Source organism: Panthera leo, chromosome A3 (assembly GCF_018350215.1).
Source record: "Panthera leo isolate Ple1 chromosome A3, P.leo_Ple1_pat1.1, whole genome shotgun sequence".
NCBI lineage: Eukaryota > Metazoa > Chordata > Mammalia > Carnivora > Felidae > Panthera > Panthera leo.
In genome coordinates, this window is record NC_056681.1 from 26,882,989 (window position 1) to 26,902,041 (window position 19,053).

The following is a 19,053-nucleotide window of genomic DNA, read 5'->3' on the forward strand; positions in this document are numbered from 1 at the left end:
GTCTCAAACTCACAAACCGTGAGATCATGACCTGAGCTGAAGTCAGATGCTTAACCACCCATGCACTCCGCTTTCTTTCTTTTTTTTTTTTTTAAGTTTATTTAACTATTTTGAGAGACAGAGAGAGAAAGTGCATGTGTGCACAAGTGGGGAAGGGGCAGAGAGAGAGAGTGGAAGAAAGAATATCTCAAGCAGGTTCCGCACTGTCAGGCAGAGCTTGGTGAGGGGTTCAATCTCACAAATGTGAGATCATGACCTGTTCCAAGATCAAGAGTCAGATGCTTAAATGACTGAGTTACCAGGAGCTCCATATGTACATCCTTAAATCAGTTTTCACAGCAACTTAAGATGCTTCCCAGAGAGGCCACATGACTTCTCCAAGATCACATAGCTAATGGGGCAAAGTGAGGGTTTAGAGCTACCTTAACTCAAAAACACGCTTCTCTCAATTATAGTGACCACAAGTACTGCACCCGAAATCCTCCCTGAATTAGTAACAAGAATATCCATTTAGCCCATCAACTTACAGGAGACGGAGGATGCTTTCGCAGTTCAGATGTAAAATTCACTTCCTTATATTCCTCCTGGTTCTTAGGATGTTGTTTGATTCGCTCGTCTGTGCGGAAGTGAAAGTCAACTGATTTGGTTACCTGGCTCACTGATTTCTTCACAGGTTGCCCTGAGTAAGAAGCAGAGTAAAACACACAGGTAACACTAAGAATAGAGAATATCAGTAAATCCCCTTTATCCAGTCCTTTTGATATTTCTATCATCATGGATCTTAATATTGTTCACTCTCTACACATAGCCCCAAATTTGAATCAGTGCTCAAGGACACTACTTACTATATGTACCTTATTCATTGAGCACTACTGGTGTGAGGACCTCTGGTCAGAGGCAAACTGCAAAGAGGTAGAACAGGGGAGAAGAATCCCATCTCCTAGGTGTAGTTATAGCTCTGGACACACAGTAACTGGAATACTTTTGACAAGAAAGGCTATGAATTGTCTTAAAAAGCACACTTAACATGTCTATGAAGGAAATCCTATAAACTCCAGGGGTGCTTTTTCAACTCAGTATTCAGGGCTTTATAGCTTTGACTCCACCAATAATAACTCTATGTATGCCAGAGCAAAGCAGAACTCTGACCCTTTCGCTCCCTCAGTCCTACTTGTCCTCTGTAGCTACAAGTGGATTCACTCAGCTGTCTTTTCCTGTCTAAAATTAAAATGGGAAAACAACAATAAAAAACTGGCATGCCCAATGGCTTTATCTTCTGTCTCAATCGTAATTCCTTCTTTTTCTAATACAAAGAAAAAGAATTAGAAAGGAAAAGGAGAGAGGAATCAGTTATCCTTGAAGAAATGAGGGAAATTTTCATGGAAAAGGGCCTCAAAAGATGGGTGTGAGTTCTACAGTTAGAGACAGAGAGTAACAGTGCGCTCTAAAAAAGGTCTGGTGTATGTATATAATACCCCCCCCCCATTTTTTTTTAAGTAACCTCTATGCCCAATATGGGGGCTTGAACTCACGATCCTGAGACCAAGAGTCACATGCTCTGTCAACTGAGCCAGCCAGGCGCCCTAGTCTGGTGTATATAAAACGTTCTAGGAAACAATCATTGGGATATAAAGAATATCCATGTCCAGCTTTCTAACAAACATACCTTTTTCTACTGGCTACTAACCAATAAAGACTTTTATCCTTTAGAGACTTCAAAAACCCTACCAAGATTATGGGAAGGACCCCTCATAAATCAGAATCAACCAGAGCCAAGCTGACCTATTCCTGCAAGGGCAAGTTTCTTGAATTCTTCATTCTTTTTCCGCATCTCCATCACCTCCTGTTGCATTTTCATTCTCTTCTCCAACTCTTGCTCCTCAGTACTTTTTAGAATCTTTTGCCTAAAGGGAAAATCAGTAAAGGAGGTAAGAGAGGAGAGAAGAAAGAGGCTCCTGATTCAAAACAGTCTAAAGGTATTACAGAAAAAAAAAAAATAAAAAAAAATAAAAATAAAAAAAAATAAAATAAAAATAAAAAAAAAAAAAGAATGGGGCGCCTGGGTGGCACAGTCGGTTAAGCGTCCGACTTCAGCCAGGTCACGATCTCGCGGTCCGTGAGTTCGAGCCCCGCGTCAGGCTCTGGGCTGATGGCTCGGAGCCTGGAGCCTGTTTCCGATTCTGTGTCTCCCTCTCTCTCTGCCCCTCCCCCGTTCATGCTCTGTCTCTCTCTGTCCCAAAAATAAATAAAAAACGTTGAAAAAAAAAAAAAAAAAAATAAAGGTATTACAGACAAGATTTTTAACCTGTGATAAAATAATCATCAAAGCCAAAAAGGATTATCTGATAAATCGATACTGACTTAATTATGTAACAGTATGAAAACAAACAAACAAAAAAAAAACCCACAAAAAACCAAGATGCACAAGTTATAACGATATTGAAAATTTTTCAAAAAGAAAGCTAAAATTGACTATAGAAGATATTACAAAAGACATAAATTTGACTATACAATGATCAGCTTTTAGGCCACAAGAAAAAGTAGGATTAAAATACCAGTAGAATGGGGAAAATATTTGCAAGAAATATGACAAAAGACTAACATATGTAAAATATACTCTGTGATGGAGAAGAGAGAGACTTAGGAGTGAAACCAGCTAGAGTCCAAATCCCAACCATGTCATTTCATTTTCTACCTATGTGCTCTTGAGAAAAATATTTAATCCCTCTGAGACTCAGTTTTCTCCACTGTAAAATGAGGAATATATTCATCCCCACAGAATATTTGGTGACTATTAAATCGGGTGTTTCCCAAGTACCTGACACATAGCAAAAGTTCAATTTAGAGTAATCATTCTTAACAATGAGACTATCGCTAATACCACATACAGATAAACAGAAAAGGAAATAGACAATCCACCCAAGAGGAAATATGGAAAAGATGTTCACAATAACAGTAATATAATCCTATCAGCAATCAAATAAAAATTAAAATAAGTTGATGCCATCAACATTTTATCAAGTAAATTTAAACAATTTTAAATGCAAAAAACAAATTCAATGTGGACAGGGTACACAGAAATAAAAATATTCATTCAAAGCTGATGGTATTGTAAATTCATACATTTATTTCAGAAATAAAATTGGCAATATCAACAGCCATAAAACTAGGCTTGATCAAGGAATTTCTCTTTCCTCAGCCTGAAGAAACTACTCAAAAAAAAGTCCCTACCAATAAAGATGTTCGCTGATTATTTCTAATAGTGAAAAACTGGTAACTACATTTTCAACAGGAAATGGTAAATATAATTTGATAGAGTATTTGCTATTGAAAAAGGATAAATGGGAAGATTTTATAGTATAGTATAGAAAAAGAAAAAAGAAATAGTCTTGTGGCAAGCAAAGAAAACAAATCCCAAAGGTTACTTATACACAGATTGTAAAAATACATTTTTTACTTGCGTAAAGACCTGAAGGGAGCTTGGTAAAATAGAAACTGTTCAATTCAGGTAGTAAGGACCTTTTTACTAACTTTTTCCTTTTATATTCCTTTTAATTTGCTTTAATAGTATATTTTCCTCAATGTTTAAGACTTGAGCATCCCCCAAGACATAAAACAATACACCTCACCATAGTTACAGCTTTATTAGTTTCCCAAGCTCCATGTGCTCCACACTACAGATGTACCTGCTTATAATTTTACTCTATTGACTCTAAAGTTTAAATTCAGGAAAGAAACATACCTCACAGGTGGTATACAAGACACAGTATGTCGGCCCTTGGCTTTCTCTGGGGAAGACTCATGTTTTTCAGAGGTATCTTGATGGGCACTGCTTTCTTCCTCTTCCTCTGGCTTCTTTTTTTTGTTAGAACTTGAGTTCAAAAGAACAAACAATAAATATTCTCAATTCCCTAAAGCATACACTGCTGTACTCTCCTCTCCAAATCTATCACATAAGGCTTAAATTTTCTCTCTCATTCGGACAACAAGCACGTCTCAATTGCAAGATTCTTTCAATAGTATGTACCAATGGATAAAATGAGTAAACTCTGAGAACGCCAACAGAAGTCAAGGTAAGAGTTGTCTGATGATGGTTCAGGAGGGTGGGGAGAGATTCCAACTGCTTATCATAAAATGCACAAACGGCAGATAGCTAGCTGCCTTCCCAATATCTATTCCACTTTCTTTCTTATCAACAGAATTCTAATTTTGTTTGGGGTGGCAATGTACAAAGGCTGTACTTGTTTTGAGAGCTTCTCTTGCACTAGGGAGAATTCAAGCGACACAGTAGGGCAACTGAGGTATAACCAAGGTTTCTGAAAAATTTTCACTTTTGTGATATGGGTGCTGCCCCTCTTCATCATACTCTCCTTCTCTTAAACATGGATGTGATACTTAGATATATAGCAGCTATCTTGTGACAATGAGGCAACAACCACAAGGAAGAAGCTAAGAAACACAGAGCTGCCACCTTGAGTAACAAGTATGAAAGAAAAGCTAACAATGCCCTGGCACTGTTCAGTCACTGAACCAAAGCCAACAGCAAACTTCTGTGAAGCAAATAAATCACTATTCTTTAAACCACTCGAGGTGAATAGGCTATTTCTTATAGCAAAATACATTCCTAACTGATAAAAAATAAGAACAAGCACCATATATTCTGTTTGCTGTTAACCACAGGAGCAAACAGGAGTAAAACCTATGCCAACCGACAGAAGCTGTGGCTACTTACACTTTCATTTTTTTGGAGGGTGGAATTTCATTGATGATTAGAGGAGTAGCACATCTCTTAGCTTTCATTTTTACATGATGTTTTTCTTTCTGTTCCAAATCCTTCTGAGCAGAGAGTCTAGTAGATCGCCTATGGTACAGGAATTGACAAAATTTATCCAAAATGAATGTATCTACTACAGATATGCAATTGTGCCCCAGAAATGTGAAAGTATGTCAAACTGCCAATGGCTACAAAGAGTTTTGTGGTATTATTTCCACTCTAAAAACTTTTTACCTTACTGATAGCTTTTGAACCTCATCATAAAATGTTGGTACTTAAATGCAACGGATTTTTTTTCTTTTAAGACACAGGCAATCACCTAATACAACTCCCTCCTTTTAAATGTGAAAGTCGATAAAGATGAGGTGACTTGACCCTGTTACATAGCAAATTGCTATCAGACTTGAAATTTGAGATCAGATCTCCTGGTAGCTAAGGTGTTTATTTTCTCCTTTTAGTCACGCCCCCGTTTTTGGTAAAATATTTAACACATACCAAAATGTGCACAAAACAAAAATTAAGTTAAATGATTACAAAGTAAAGACTCATGAAATCACCACCCAGGCTAAGAAGTAGAACACTGGCAGGGGTGCCTGGGTGGCTCAGTTGGTCAAGCGTCCAGCTTTGGGTCAGGTCATGATCTCATAGTTCGTGATTTTGAGCCCCATGTCGGGCTCTGTGCTGACAGCTCAGAGCCTGGAGTCCGCTTCAGATTCTGTGTCTCTCTCTCTCTACCCCTCCCCAACTTGTGCTGTCTCTCAAAAGCAATAAACATCAAAAAAAACTAAAAAAAAAAAACCTTCAGGTAATATAATCAGACTACTGCAAGTATTGTTTTTCTGTCTTGTTTATTTCACTCAACATTATATTTGTGAGATTCAGCCACATTGAGTCATGTAGCTTTAATTCACTGATTTTTAATGCTGAATAACAGTCACTGTAGGAATGTACCACTATTTATCCAGTCCACTGCACAGGTGCACATGTTGCTGGCGGGTGTAGGCTTTAAGACCGTTTGTTAGGTCACAGGACGCTGGTTATATCAATTAAAAGTTGTTTCCAAAGTGCTTGTACCAATCTATGCTTACTTACACTGGCGAGTTGATATTATAGTCTGCATTGCTCTACACCCTCCTGAACACTTGGTACTGTCAGATGTTTTAATTTAGCCGGTAGGCAGTAAAACCTTGCTGTGGTTTTAATTTGCTTTTCTGATTCCCAGTGAGACAGAGCAACTTTTCACATGTTCACTGGCCATTTGGTTATCCTATTTGATAAAGTACTAGTTCAAGTCTCTTGTTTGTTTTCCATTGGGTTGTCAATCCTTTCCTGAGTGATTAGTAAGAATTCCTTATATACTATGAACATAAGCCCTCTGTAGGTTTTATGTGTCACAAATATCTTTTCCCACTTTGGGGGTTGGCTTTTTACTCTCTTTATGGTACCATTTGACTAGATAAATGTCTCAAATACATCAATACCCCTCCCCATTATGGTCAGTGCTTTTCTGTGTGTATACTATTTTAAAAAAAATCCTTCCCTGTTCCAAGGTCATGAAGATATTCTCCAATATTTCATTATATGAGCTTTAGCATTCACATTTAGATCTACAATTCCACCCAGAATTGACTATTTTAGGGGCCCCTGCTGGTTCAGTCAGAGGAGCACACGACTCTTGATCTTGGGGTTGTGGGTTTGAGCCCCAACACTGGATGTAAAGAAAAAAAGAACTGACTGTTTTATATGCAAAGGGGGACCAAGTTTCATTCTGTTCTATCTGGATATCCACTAGCAAAGCATTGTTTTTAAAGGGTGGGGTGGGGGGGAGCACTGTTTCCCCACAGGTCTACAGTAACACCATTGTCATATATCATGCCCATAGATGGGTGCATGAATTTCTATTTGATTTCACTGATCTCATTAATCCTTGGATAATACCATAAAGCTTGAATTACTGCAGCTTCATAATAATATGTCTTGCTATCAACTAGCACTTTGAAAGTATCTGGCTATTCTCAGACCTTTGCATTTCTGAATAAATTTTAGCATCAGTTTATCAATGTCCACAGTGAAAACCACTAGGATTTTAACGAATATTACATTGAATCTATAGATCAGTTAGGGAGAACTAATATCTTTTTAATACTGATCCCCCAATCCATAAATATGGTATGTCCTACAATTTATTTAGATCTTGTTTAATTTCTCTCAACACTTTTTTTTATAAAAGTCCTAAACACTGTAAAGACTTATTACATTTTCAGGCTTTCATGCTACTGCACAGAGTACCAATTTTTAAGTCTTTATTACAGAGAATTTCAAGCATATTTTTAAAATAAGGAGAGGGGTGCCTGGGTGGCTTAGTTGGTTAAATGTCCAACTCCTGATTTCAAGCTCAGGTCATGATCTCACAGTTTGTGGGACTGAGCCCCATGTCGGGATGTGCACTGAAAGTGTGGAGCCTGCTTGGGATCCTCTCTCTCCCTCTTTCTCTGCCTCTCTCCCATGCACATGTGCTTTCTTTCTCTCTCTCTCTCTAAATACTAAAAAACTAAAAGTGAGAATAAAATGGACTAGTGAGTACTCATCATTCAGTTTCAGAAATTATCAACTCACAGCCAATCCCAATCATGTATCAATTTTCCTTCCATCCATTCTATTGGATTTTGAAACGAATCCTAACTAAATGTCTACCTTTCATCTACAAATATTTCATAATCTCTAAAAGAAAGTACTCATAAAAAAATTACATGGAGTAATGAAGAGCAAATTTACTGAATTAAGGAATGAAGAAATGAATGTATTGAATGAGTAATGAAGAGTGCATATTACAAAATGTAGACAAGATACAATAATACAACCATTTGAAGGCACTGGAAAGTGACCAAAAGCAGGCAGAAAACAGAGGCACATTTATCCATGAAAAACAACTGCAAAGGGTAAAAATTATGAGTTGGTAGCTTTTTTGCCCGAGGTACTCCCCAAATGTAGCAGTTCTAACAGCAGAAAATTCCAGTCTCACTGGCTAGAGATAATAGAAGATAAAAATTCAAGGCCAGTATAACACCTAGAAATTTAGAAGAAAATCCTGAAAGTGAAAGAGCCACAGAAAAAATGTCACTCAAAATCTGAGCAAAACCTCTGCACAAATTCCTGCCTGACTGCTAAACCATGTATGTTTAGAAGACACCCATGGAGCCCAGCAAAAAGGCAAGCAGAAACTGGTGAGGTGTCCATCCTTAAAAAATAAAACCACACCACGTAAGACTGGTGAGTTTGCTGCTTTTTTTAAATAAATGTAACCCCCACTGTGCATATAGTAAGATGGCACAAAACTAACATCTTACTTGCTTGAGGTGTCAATAGACAAACATTGGAGCTGGCAGGAATTTAGAGACAAAATCTCAGAAACAAGAGAACCACAGAGAGGATGAACACTTAAACCTGAGGATGAACACTTAAACTCCACTCAAAGTCTTGGCTGACTTCTAACTTTCACAGGTCTGGGGGAGACCGCAGGGAACCAGACTAAAAAAGCAGCCAGCTATGTATGCAAATATATGAATGGCCAATAATCACATGAAAATATGGATCAACGTTATTAGTCATCAGAAAAATGCAAATTAAAACCAATGAAATATCATTAAAAAGACGGACAATACCAAATGTTGGCTAGGATACGGAGCAACTGAAACTCTCATATACTGCCAGTGGGAATGTAAATGGTACAGTCACTTTGGAAAACTTTCTGGCGTTTCTTATAAACATACATTTAACACTATGACCCAGCTATTGCAGTCCTAAGTATTTACTCAGGAGAAACATACGTCCTCAAAACTACTCAGAGCAGCTCTATATAGCCCCCAAATGGAAACAACCCAAATGTCCATCATCTGGTGGATGGATAAATAAATTGTGGCATATCCATTCAACAGAACTTACTATCAGCAATAAGAAGGAACATATTACTGGGGTGCCTGGGTGGCTCAGTCAGTTAAGCATCTGACTTCGGCTCAGGTCATGATCTCACGCTTCATGGATTCGAGCCACACATCAGGCTCTGTGCTAACAGCTCGGAGCCTGGAGCCTGCTTCGGGTTCTGTGTCTCCCTTTCTCTCTGCCCTTCCCCCGCTCACTGTCTGTCTCTCTGTCTCTCTCAAAAGTAAATTTAAAAATTAAAAAAAAAAAAAAAAAAAAAAGGAACAAACTACTAACATGAAAGGACATGGATGAATTTCAAAAGCACACGCTAAGTGAAAAGAAGTCATATATAAAAGAGTACCATAAATTTCATTTATAAAAACATCTAGAATGGAAAAAATTAATCTACAGTGACAGGAATTAGAACAGTTTTGCCTCTGGGTAGGAGGTGAGAGAGTGAGAAGGTAGAAAAAGCAGTAAGAATTAACTATAAAGGGTTAGGATGAGAGAACTTTTGAGGTGATGAAGACGTACTATATATGTTGATTGTGGTGTTATGGTTGCATGGCGGTATGTATTTATCAAAACTAATCAGATCGTACGCCCAAGATCTGTACATTTTACTATATGCAAATTATTACCCAGTAAAGTTAGTTAACTTTTACCTTTTATAAAAAAATTTTTAGGGGCGCCTGGGTGGCTCAGTCGGTTATGCATCCGACTTCGGCTCAGGTCATGATCTCGCAGTCTGTGAGTTTGAGCCCCGCGTTGGGCTCTGTGCTGACAGCTCAGAGCCTGGAGCCTGCTTCAGATTCTGTGTCTCCCTCTCTCTCTGACCCTCCCCCGTTCATGCTGTCTCTCCCTGTCTCAAAAATAAATATTAAAAAAAAAATTTTTTTATTGTTTATCTATTTGAGAGAGAGAGAGAGAGAGAGCACGAGTGGGGGAGGGACAGTGAGAGAGGGAGACACAGAATCCGAAACAGGCTCCAGGCTCTGAGCTGTCAGCACACAGCCTGACACGGGGCTCAAACTCATTAACCGTGAGATCGTGACCTGAGCTGAAGTCAGAAGTTCAACAGACTGAGCCACCCAGGCACCCCAAAACTAGTTAATTTTTAAAAACGGGACTGGGAATCATACAAATTAGAAAGGAAGAAGGCAAAACACATGAACACACGACCATTTTGGACATTATTTAAATTCAGCAATGATGTTAATGAAGTCAAGAGAAGAACTGCTGGGTGTCTTTAGGGAGAAATGACTGAGGGATGAGATGCCAAAAATTAAAACATGTATTTATGGTAAAGCAACACCTCCATGGAAAAATTATTATTACACACTAAGGCCTTACTGACTCTTAACTATTCTGCGTCAAAGAAGTTTTGGACATGTTTTAGCCTATCCATTGAGACCATGTGAAAATAAAATAAAATGGAATTTGTATGACTATCTACACCTTCCTATTCCATCTGCCATTCCTTTCTCGATTAGGTAACTCTGGACTCAGATAAATCTGAGATCTGAGATTAATGGCACTAATGTTTTACTTATTATGCATTTTCATAATGCAATATCATTTACAAAGTACTGTCACATGCCATCTTATTTGGCCCTTTCTTACAAGGAGCCTGGAGGATATGATTATTCTCAGTAAACTGAAGTTTTGAGTGGTAGAAGTACCTGCCTTAAAAATAAAACAAAAAACCATTCAGGTCTCTAATAGTAGCTGGCTTCCTCTCACACTGTCATTTCCAAAACGCATTCAGCATTCAATCAGGATGAAAGACAATTTTAGCAATCATATACATATACAGAAGAGAGAAGTGAAGACACTAACAGTTTCCAGGATTCTGAAGCAATCTATAAGAATCTGTAGGCCTCAATTTACAATCTAAACATGCAACAGAAACCATAGAATCAACCAGTAGCAATCTCTTAAGACTCTTGTGATATATGCCTAGCTCATTGAAATTTCATAGAATTCTTTTTATTAAAATGGGCTTCTTTACCAAAAAAGTTTAGGATAAGCTTGTATGATACCAATCTCAAAAGGTAATACCTTTATACCAGCATGAGGCTTTGCAAATGGTAGTTTTATCACTTCTGAATATAAAATAATATTATCTGTCATCCTTCTTCCTTGAGGATATTCTAGGTAACATCAAAGTATAAAGCAATAAACGGTCTTACAATTTAAACTTTATGAGTGGATGGTAATTATTAGATGTTGAAAGTTTAAAACAAAAAAAACCTAACCTGAATATTCTTCTGATGAGTGCCATCTGAAGGCAACTAATACTGACAGCTCCCAAACATGGTATTTTTGTTATCAAAAAAAAAGATACTGACACAAATACAACATTCAAAGACATTAAATGTTTTAAGTTCACCAGTGCCAAGATTGCAGCTTAACCCACCCATCTATTCATTCATCAAGCATTTAAATATTCAGTTTCTGCTCCTGCCAGACACTGTTAGGCACAGTAAGGATACATAATGCTTGCCCTTATGAAGTTTACTTATAATATATAAATAGGAAAAAAAAAGTCTGTCATATATCCACACAAATAAAGTGCAATCCATTGATAGTGCAAATAGCAAGGGTTCTGGAACCAGTAAACTTTAAGCAACTTAGTACCTCTAAGTCCTTATCAATAAGTTAAGCATATTACCTACAATTCATAAATGTTATGAAGATTAAATGAGGTAAAATAAAGAGCCTAATATAGTATGAGACACATAGTAGGTACCCTGACAGTAACTATTCTGTGAACATTATTAACATAAAAACCACTTTGGAGCCCTAAAACAGTCTTACCTCTGTGGCTGTGCTGGAGTATTTCTTGAGGTGTTTCCCTTGACTTCCAGGGAAGAAGCAGCATTTGATGGAATGGACTGTTCCACCAAATTTTCTTTTTCTGCCTCTTTGTAGTAAGTGTTGTCAACTATGGAAGAGCAAAAACTAGTCAGCACTCAAATTCCAAGGAAGTAAGCTAGATATGAGAGACACATCTATATGTATGTGCATGTGTGTGTGTGTGTGTATGACAACATAGAATTCTAGACTTAAAATTATGTGTGTGTGTGTGTGTGTGTGTGTGTGTGTGTGTATATAAAGCCCCTCTAAGCAGTGGAACCTTTAGTTCCAGTGAAATCTTATACAGAAGATGAATTTATAAAATCTACTTTGTTTGAAGCAGAAACAAAGTATCCAGGGCCTATCTGCCAGCCTAAGTCATCACCTCAGAAAAAAGTATCTCTGCCTTTTAATGCTGATATAATCATATTATTAGGCATTATGGGTATAACCATTGGTTTTTCTCTCCTCCACAAATTAAAAACAGTTAAGAGTTTAAAAATACAGCATTTGGGAAAAGGGAATCTAAGGGTGGAAAGGGGAAGGAGATATTTTATCATAACGTATTCTGATGTTACTATGGCCATCATGAAACAGAAACAAAAAAGTACTATAAGAATAAGGAGACAAGAATAATCAAAAAAAAGTCTTCATGGAAGAAACAGCATTTTCTAGTATAGCTTATGAACTGAGAGCCTTGACAAAAGACAAAAAATTCAACCAGATAACAGGGAAGAAAAGTCAGGCTATGAAAACACATTTCATGCATTATTTATTCCAGAGAACAATCATTTGGCTCATCGCCTAAAGAAATTTTTTCCTAGAGGGGAGAAAAAGAAACAAAAAAATGATAATATATTGTGTCAAGGCTATAACAGAGGCACTTACCCCATTTAAAATCAGAGAGGATTAAATTTTAAAAATTTAATATAAAATATTTAACATAAAAAATTTTATAGGGGTGCCTGGCTGGTTCAGTAGGTACAGCATGTGATTCTTCATCTCAAAGTTGTAGGTTTGAGTCCCATGTTGAGTGTAGACATTACTCAAAAATAAAATCTTAAAATAGAATAAAAAAATTTATATTCTCCCTACAAAAAATGTTCTTAAAATATCAACACACCATGTTAACACTAATCAAAATAAAGCTGGGATGGCTATATTAGTACCAGACAAAGCAGATTTCAGAGCAAAGAATATCAGAGATAAAGACAATCATTTCAAAATGATAAAATGGTCAATTCTTCAAGATGCGGTAACAACTGAAATATTTACGTACCTAATAACAGAGTTTTAAAATACAAAAAGCAGAAAGTACAAGGAAAAATAGGCAAATCCATAAATGTCGTCTGAAATTTCAATCTCTCTCTTCTAATTTATGGAACAAGTTGACAGAAAAATCGGTAAGAATATAGTAGTCTTAATATATGAGCAAATGTGCATGGCTGTATTCCAATAAAACTTCATTAACAAAAATATGTTGCAGTCCACTCATCAAGAAAATGTAACAGTTACAAACATACATACATATGTGGTATGCGTATATATAGATATACACACACACATACATACATGATGACAAAGCCCCAAATACATGAAGGAAAAACTGACAAGATTAAAGGGAAAAACAGTTCAACAATAATAGTTGAAGATTTCAATATCCATTTTCAATAATGGATAGTACACTTAGAAGATCAATAGGAAATAGAAGACTTGAGCAACATCAACCAACTTGACCCAATTGACATTTATGTAACTCTCCACCCAATGACAGCAGAATATACATTCTTTTGAAGTGCACACGGAACATTTACCAAGACACACCATATTCTGGGCCATGAAACAAGTCTCAATACAAAAAGATCAAGTCACACAAATATATTCTTTAACCAAATGGAATTAAATCCCTCGAGAAATCAGTAACAGATTTCTGGAACTGCCACCCCCTGCCACATGTATTTGGAAATTAAATACACACTTCTAAATAACACTTAGGTAACTTGGAACTAGTAGATAAATCCTGGAGATTACAGTCAACAATAATAGTCATAGAGATTATAGTCAATACTGTATTATAAACTTCAAAGTTGCTAAGAGACAAGATCCTCATTGTTCTCACAATGAGAGAAAAGAAATAATTATGTGATATGATAGAGGTGTCAGTCACGTTGCAATATATAAACATATCAAATCAACACCTTAAACTTACACAATGTTGTATGTCCATTATATCTCAATTAAAAAAAAAACACATGGATCAAGAAGATAGCAATAAAGAAATTAAAAGTATTTTGAATGGAATGAAAATGAATACAGAGCACACCAAAATTGTGGGATGCCACTAAAGCAGTACTTAGGGGGAAATTTATAGAAGAAAGATTTCCAATCAATGACTTCAGCTGCCATCTAAGAAACTTTAAAAAAAAAAAAAAAAGAGCATATTGAACTCAAAGTAAGTAGAAGAAGGGAACTAATAGATCAGAATGAAAATCAATGAAATAGAAAAAGCAATAGAAAAACAACAACAACGAAACCAAAAGTTGGTTCTTTCAGAAAATCAGTAACACTAATAAATCTCTAGCCAGGCTGATTAGGAAAACAGAGACAAATTACCAAGATCAGGAATGAAAGAGGTGATACCACACAGAATCTGTAAATATTAAAAGGATAATAAGGGAACATTATGAACATTCAACAACTTAGATGAAATGGACAAATTATTTTAGATACAAACTACCAACACTCACTCAAGATGAGAGTGTTAAAGAATTTGAATTTGTAGTTAAAAACCTTTCTACAGGGGCGCCTGGGTGGCTCAGTCGGTTAAGCGTCCGACTTCGGCTCAGGTCATGATCTTGTGGTCTGTGGGTTCGAGCCCCGCGTCGGGCTCTGTGCTGACAGCTCAGAGCCTGGAGCTTGTTTCATTCAGATTCTGTGTCTCCCTCTTTCTCTGACCCTCCCCTGTTCATGCTCTCTCTCTCTCTCTGTCTCAAAAATAAATAAATGTTGGGGCGCCTGGGTGGCTTGGTCGGTTAAGCATCCGACTTCGGCTCAGGTCATGATCTCACGGTCCGTGAGTTTGAGCCCTGCGTCGGGCTCTGTGCTGACAGCTCGGAGCCTGGAGCCTGGAGCCTGTTTCAGATTCTGTGTCTCCCTCTCTCTCTGCCCCTCCCCTGTTCATGCTCTGTGTCTCGCTGTCTCAAAAATAAATAAACGTTAAAAAATAAATAAATAAATAAAATAAATAAATAAATGTTAAAAAAAATTAAAAAAAAAAAAATTAAAAAAAAAACACCTTTGTACAAAGAAAAGTCCAGACCCAGATGGCTTTAATGGTGACTTCTACCAAACATTTAAGTAAGACCTAATATTAATTCTACACAAATTCCTCCAAAAAAAAAAAAAAAGAAGAGAAGGGAATATTTAGAGTAAGGTATTTATCAAAACAAGCAAAGGTATCACAAAGAAAACTACAGACCAATATACCTCATGAAAAATATATACAGAAATTCCCAACAAAAATGTAGCAAACAACCTAAAAATGCATACAAAGAAAAAATACCATCATGACCAATTGGGGTTCATCCCAGAAATGCAAGGTTGGCTTAACGTTGGAAAATCAGTGTAATTCAACACAGTAACAGACCAAAAAAAGAAAAATGATCATATAATCATCTCAATATAAGCAGAAAAGGCATTTGACAAAATCTCACATCCATTCCAAATAAAAAATTATCAGCAAATAGGAATAGATGGGAATTTCCTCAGCCTGATCAAGGATATTTATGAAAAAACTACAGTTAACATCATATTTAATGGTAAAAGCCTGAACGCACAGGAATAAGACAAGCATGTCTACCTTTTCCACTCCTATCCAACATCCCACTAAAGGTTCTAGCCAGTACAGTATGCAAGAAAAAGAAATAAAAGGCATATTTGCAGATGATATGATCTATGTAAAAATCTGATGGAATCTATTAAAAAAAAACTACTAAAACTAGTGAGTTTAGAAGGTCGCAGGATAAAAGATTAATATGTAAGAATCAATTATTTTTTTTGTATTAGCAACACAAAAGAAAATTGAAATTAAAATAGAGGTATGAAAAGTGCTTTGAGAACACAGTAAGAGGAATCAGAGAAAAAAGGGTATTTGAGCTGGACCTTGAATGATGAATAGGAACTTTTCAATTACGTTAGGAATTGAATGCAGAGGCAACAACACTCATAAGACAGGTGAAAATATGTAATATGAAAGAACACAGACTCTGAGGGGCCTAAGGGGCATGCACGTAAGCAATGTGCATGGTTTTTGCCACATGACAGACCCAACAGAAGTTTCTTGCTTTGGGGCACACTGTTGACAAAACAGTCTTCAACTGAAAGTGGTCCAGACAAATTAGGTAACAGTACATACTCTTTCAATTCAAGAAGAGCACAAAGACCACCAAGGCAACAGAAAATCTGCCATGCCTAATGAACTAATGTAATTTACCTGAGGATGCAACACTGAGGCCACAGGCATTCCAAGCATGGCAAGTGAAACATGCCATACAGTTCTAACCCCTTCTGCAATTAAGACAATGGATGCAAAAGTTCAGGGTCCCTGCCCTAATCCCAAATTCAATAGATATCATCTGTACTCATGAGTTAATTATTTGAAAGTCATCCTAGCAGCTTAGACTTTGTAAATTACAAAAGTTTGCTAGAAATACAGCTATTTCCTGGTATGACTCCTCTACTTAACGGTCTAATTGGAGCCAGTTTCAGATTCATCCATCAAGAGTAATTTTCAAATGTTCTAAATTGATTGTGGTATTGGTTGTACAACTACTCTATGACTGTACTGTGAAAAACACTGATGGAGAGCCTGAGTGGCTCAGTTGGTTAGGTGTCTGACTTTGGCTCAGGTCATGATCTCTTTTTCGTGGGTTTGAGCCCTGCATCAGGCTCTGTGCTCAGAGCCCGGAGCCCGCTTTGGATTCTGTGTCTCCCTCCCTCTCTGCTCCTCCCCTGCTTGCGCTCTGTCTCTGTCTCTCAAAAAATAAAACATTAAAAAAAAATTTTTTTTTTAAGACTGAAATGTACACTTTGGGTGATTTGTTCATGTGAATCATATCTAAATATGGCTGTTACTTCAAAAAAGTAATTTTTAAGGATTTATGATCTCTTAAAAATGCTTCTTTTGTTCTGATCAAATAGAAAATATTCTGCAGACTTAGTAACCACCAGTTTAAATGCCAATTATCTTTTAGAATCAGATACATGACTCAAAGAATTCTTGTGCAATGACAAGCAGTACATTCTTCTCTCCTACTGCTTTGTTTCCCAGCCAGACTCAGGTTATGTTATGTTAAATCTTGTCATAAAAAGAAAAGAGTTTTATATCTGGCAGTAAGTCTATATTAGCTTAAGTTCCAAGAAATTAAAAAAAAAAAAAAAAGTGTAGTACATTATTAGTGTCACATTCACCATAAAGTGAAACTGGCCCATTTCACCAATAATAAACCAAAGGATACAACATTTACATAATTCCCCCAGATCCCTCAGGCCCATAACACACTGTTCCACCATTCTACCAAAGAGCTTTTTCCTAAGATGTTCTTTCTTACCTGGTCTTAAAGGTGTGACAATAGCTTGCTGAGGATTAGGCTTCCTCAGAGGGGTTTTGCCCTGAAAAAGCCCTCCTATGCCATTCTTCCCAGGAAACTTGTTCTCCAAATTGGCTTTCTCTTCTGTGAAAAAAAGAGCATCATTTAAACAATCAGCAAGGAAGCAAAATAAATCAGTCCTATGCACTTGTAAATGGGGCCTAAAGCCCCTACTAGTACGCTTCCAGCACATTTGGCAAGTACAAAGTTCTTGTGATCAAAATGAAATGAGTACACATTATACGTCAGAGATAGAGACTATAAAAACTATCACTGTAACACTGGCAACACTGAACAATGTATTACAGAAAAGGAGAAGTGCAGACTCTGCATTGTGAATAGCTATTTATCTTTGTTTGATACACATTTAGGACCATATAAGCATGAACTGGCCTAATCTACCACCTAAATACATCATGTTCCTCTTAAAGGAAACTGTAGCTATTAAGATCTGCAGGGCTTACAAGAGACATCTTATGGTCTATTTGAGTTGAGGTTCTCTTTCAACTGGTTGGTAAGAAGTGGGTGTGTGAGGATGGAACAGAGCTAGGCTCTCCCAAGGGATTTTACCTTAGGTTCTCCTGTGCCCAAAAGTGAGGGCAAAGCAGTGAAACATCCGTTCTACCAACTGCCTACCAACAAACAGAAGCTTCAGGAATGTGGTGAGCTCCAGCAATAACACTGTGCATGTACAATCAGAGTGCAACTGTATAAAAAGATATGATTATTTGGAAGAGAATTAGAAAATAATGTATTAGAACTAAGGTGGTTTTGAAAGAATGGTAGGATTAATTTTTTTCTTCGACATTGTATTTACCAGTTTCGCTGTACAAATATTTTCTATCTTGTTTTTAAAGAAACTTAGAAAAAAAGATAGACAACCCAGGGTTGTCTTCCTCAAGGTTTCAGTAATGCAAGGACGTGAGAAGATCCTTAGAGGGCAGCTGGTCCTCTTCACCTTTCCTCCACACCACTTCCAACAGACCCCTTCTCCAACGGATACCATTAAAGGCCTTTTGCAAGAGAAGGGCATGTGCCACCACACGTGGACACTGCATTGTAAGTGATAAGTGCAGCTGTAATGGACTCATTTTTTTTCTCCCATCACATTTTTTTTTTTTTTTTTTAATACAGAAGATAAGTATACGAGAAAGAATAAAATGAAGAGACCCTAGCAACTACTAGCCTGACATATCACTGGTCTCACCATATTATCCCAAAATACTATAAAAACATAATCACATCCTTATTTATTATTGGCCTGGTGTCAGGGTTTGCATCAAATCATATGACTCAACACCAGGCAATCCCATTTCTGTTTGGGGATTGGGTTCTGAGTAGCATAATCCCTCCAGCTAAAAATGAATCAGTGAGGGGAAGCAATAGGGCAGTAACTGTAGTTATAAAAAAGCAACACAAGAATGCCTGTGATGTTAGAACTGTTCAGTATCTTGACAGTGGGAGTAGATACACAAACCTACACAAGTGATAAAATTGCATAGAACTTACTACAGAAATGAGTATGAGTACAAGTGAAACTGGGGAAATCTGAGTAAGATGGGTAGACTGTATCAATGTCAGTATCCTAACTGTAATACTAGATTCTATGCCCAATGACAGTAGAGCAAGTTTTTATGTGGCTGCTATCACTACAGACATGTTTTGAATCTTAGAGTTTCACTCAACTTTGTTTCATCTGGATTTTTCCATATATCCCTAATGCTTAAATATTTACTATTCCTAACTGCAAAATAACACTGATAGCCCACTCCTAAGACACTGGGCATTTTAATTATTTCTATCATATCATAAATGATAAAATATCTTGGTGTAGAAAATAATTTATATTTT

At 36.9% G+C, this 19,053-nt stretch overlaps 1 protein-coding gene across 9 annotated transcripts in view; it reads right to left on the bottom strand.

Moving 5' to 3' along the window:
* Window positions 1-19,053, bottom strand: part of TPX2 (TPX2 microtubule nucleation factor) — a 57,581-nt gene that overhangs the window by 22,957 nt on the left and 15,571 nt on the right. For all 9 annotated transcript variants that reach the window (XM_042931313.1, XM_042931317.1, XM_042931308.1 and 6 more), the window contains 6 exons: window positions 17,164-17,286; window positions 11,516-11,642; window positions 4,733-4,861; window positions 3,743-3,871; window positions 1,783-1,904; window positions 528-679 (listed from right to left, as the gene is read on the bottom strand). In XM_042931313.1, coding sequence (XP_042787247.1) covers window positions 528-679; window positions 1,783-1,904; window positions 3,743-3,871; window positions 4,733-4,861; window positions 11,516-11,642; window positions 17,164-17,286 — 782 coding nt within the window. The remainder of the gene's footprint in view (window positions 1-527; window positions 680-1,782; window positions 1,905-3,742; window positions 3,872-4,732; window positions 4,862-11,515; window positions 11,643-17,163; window positions 17,287-19,053) is intronic.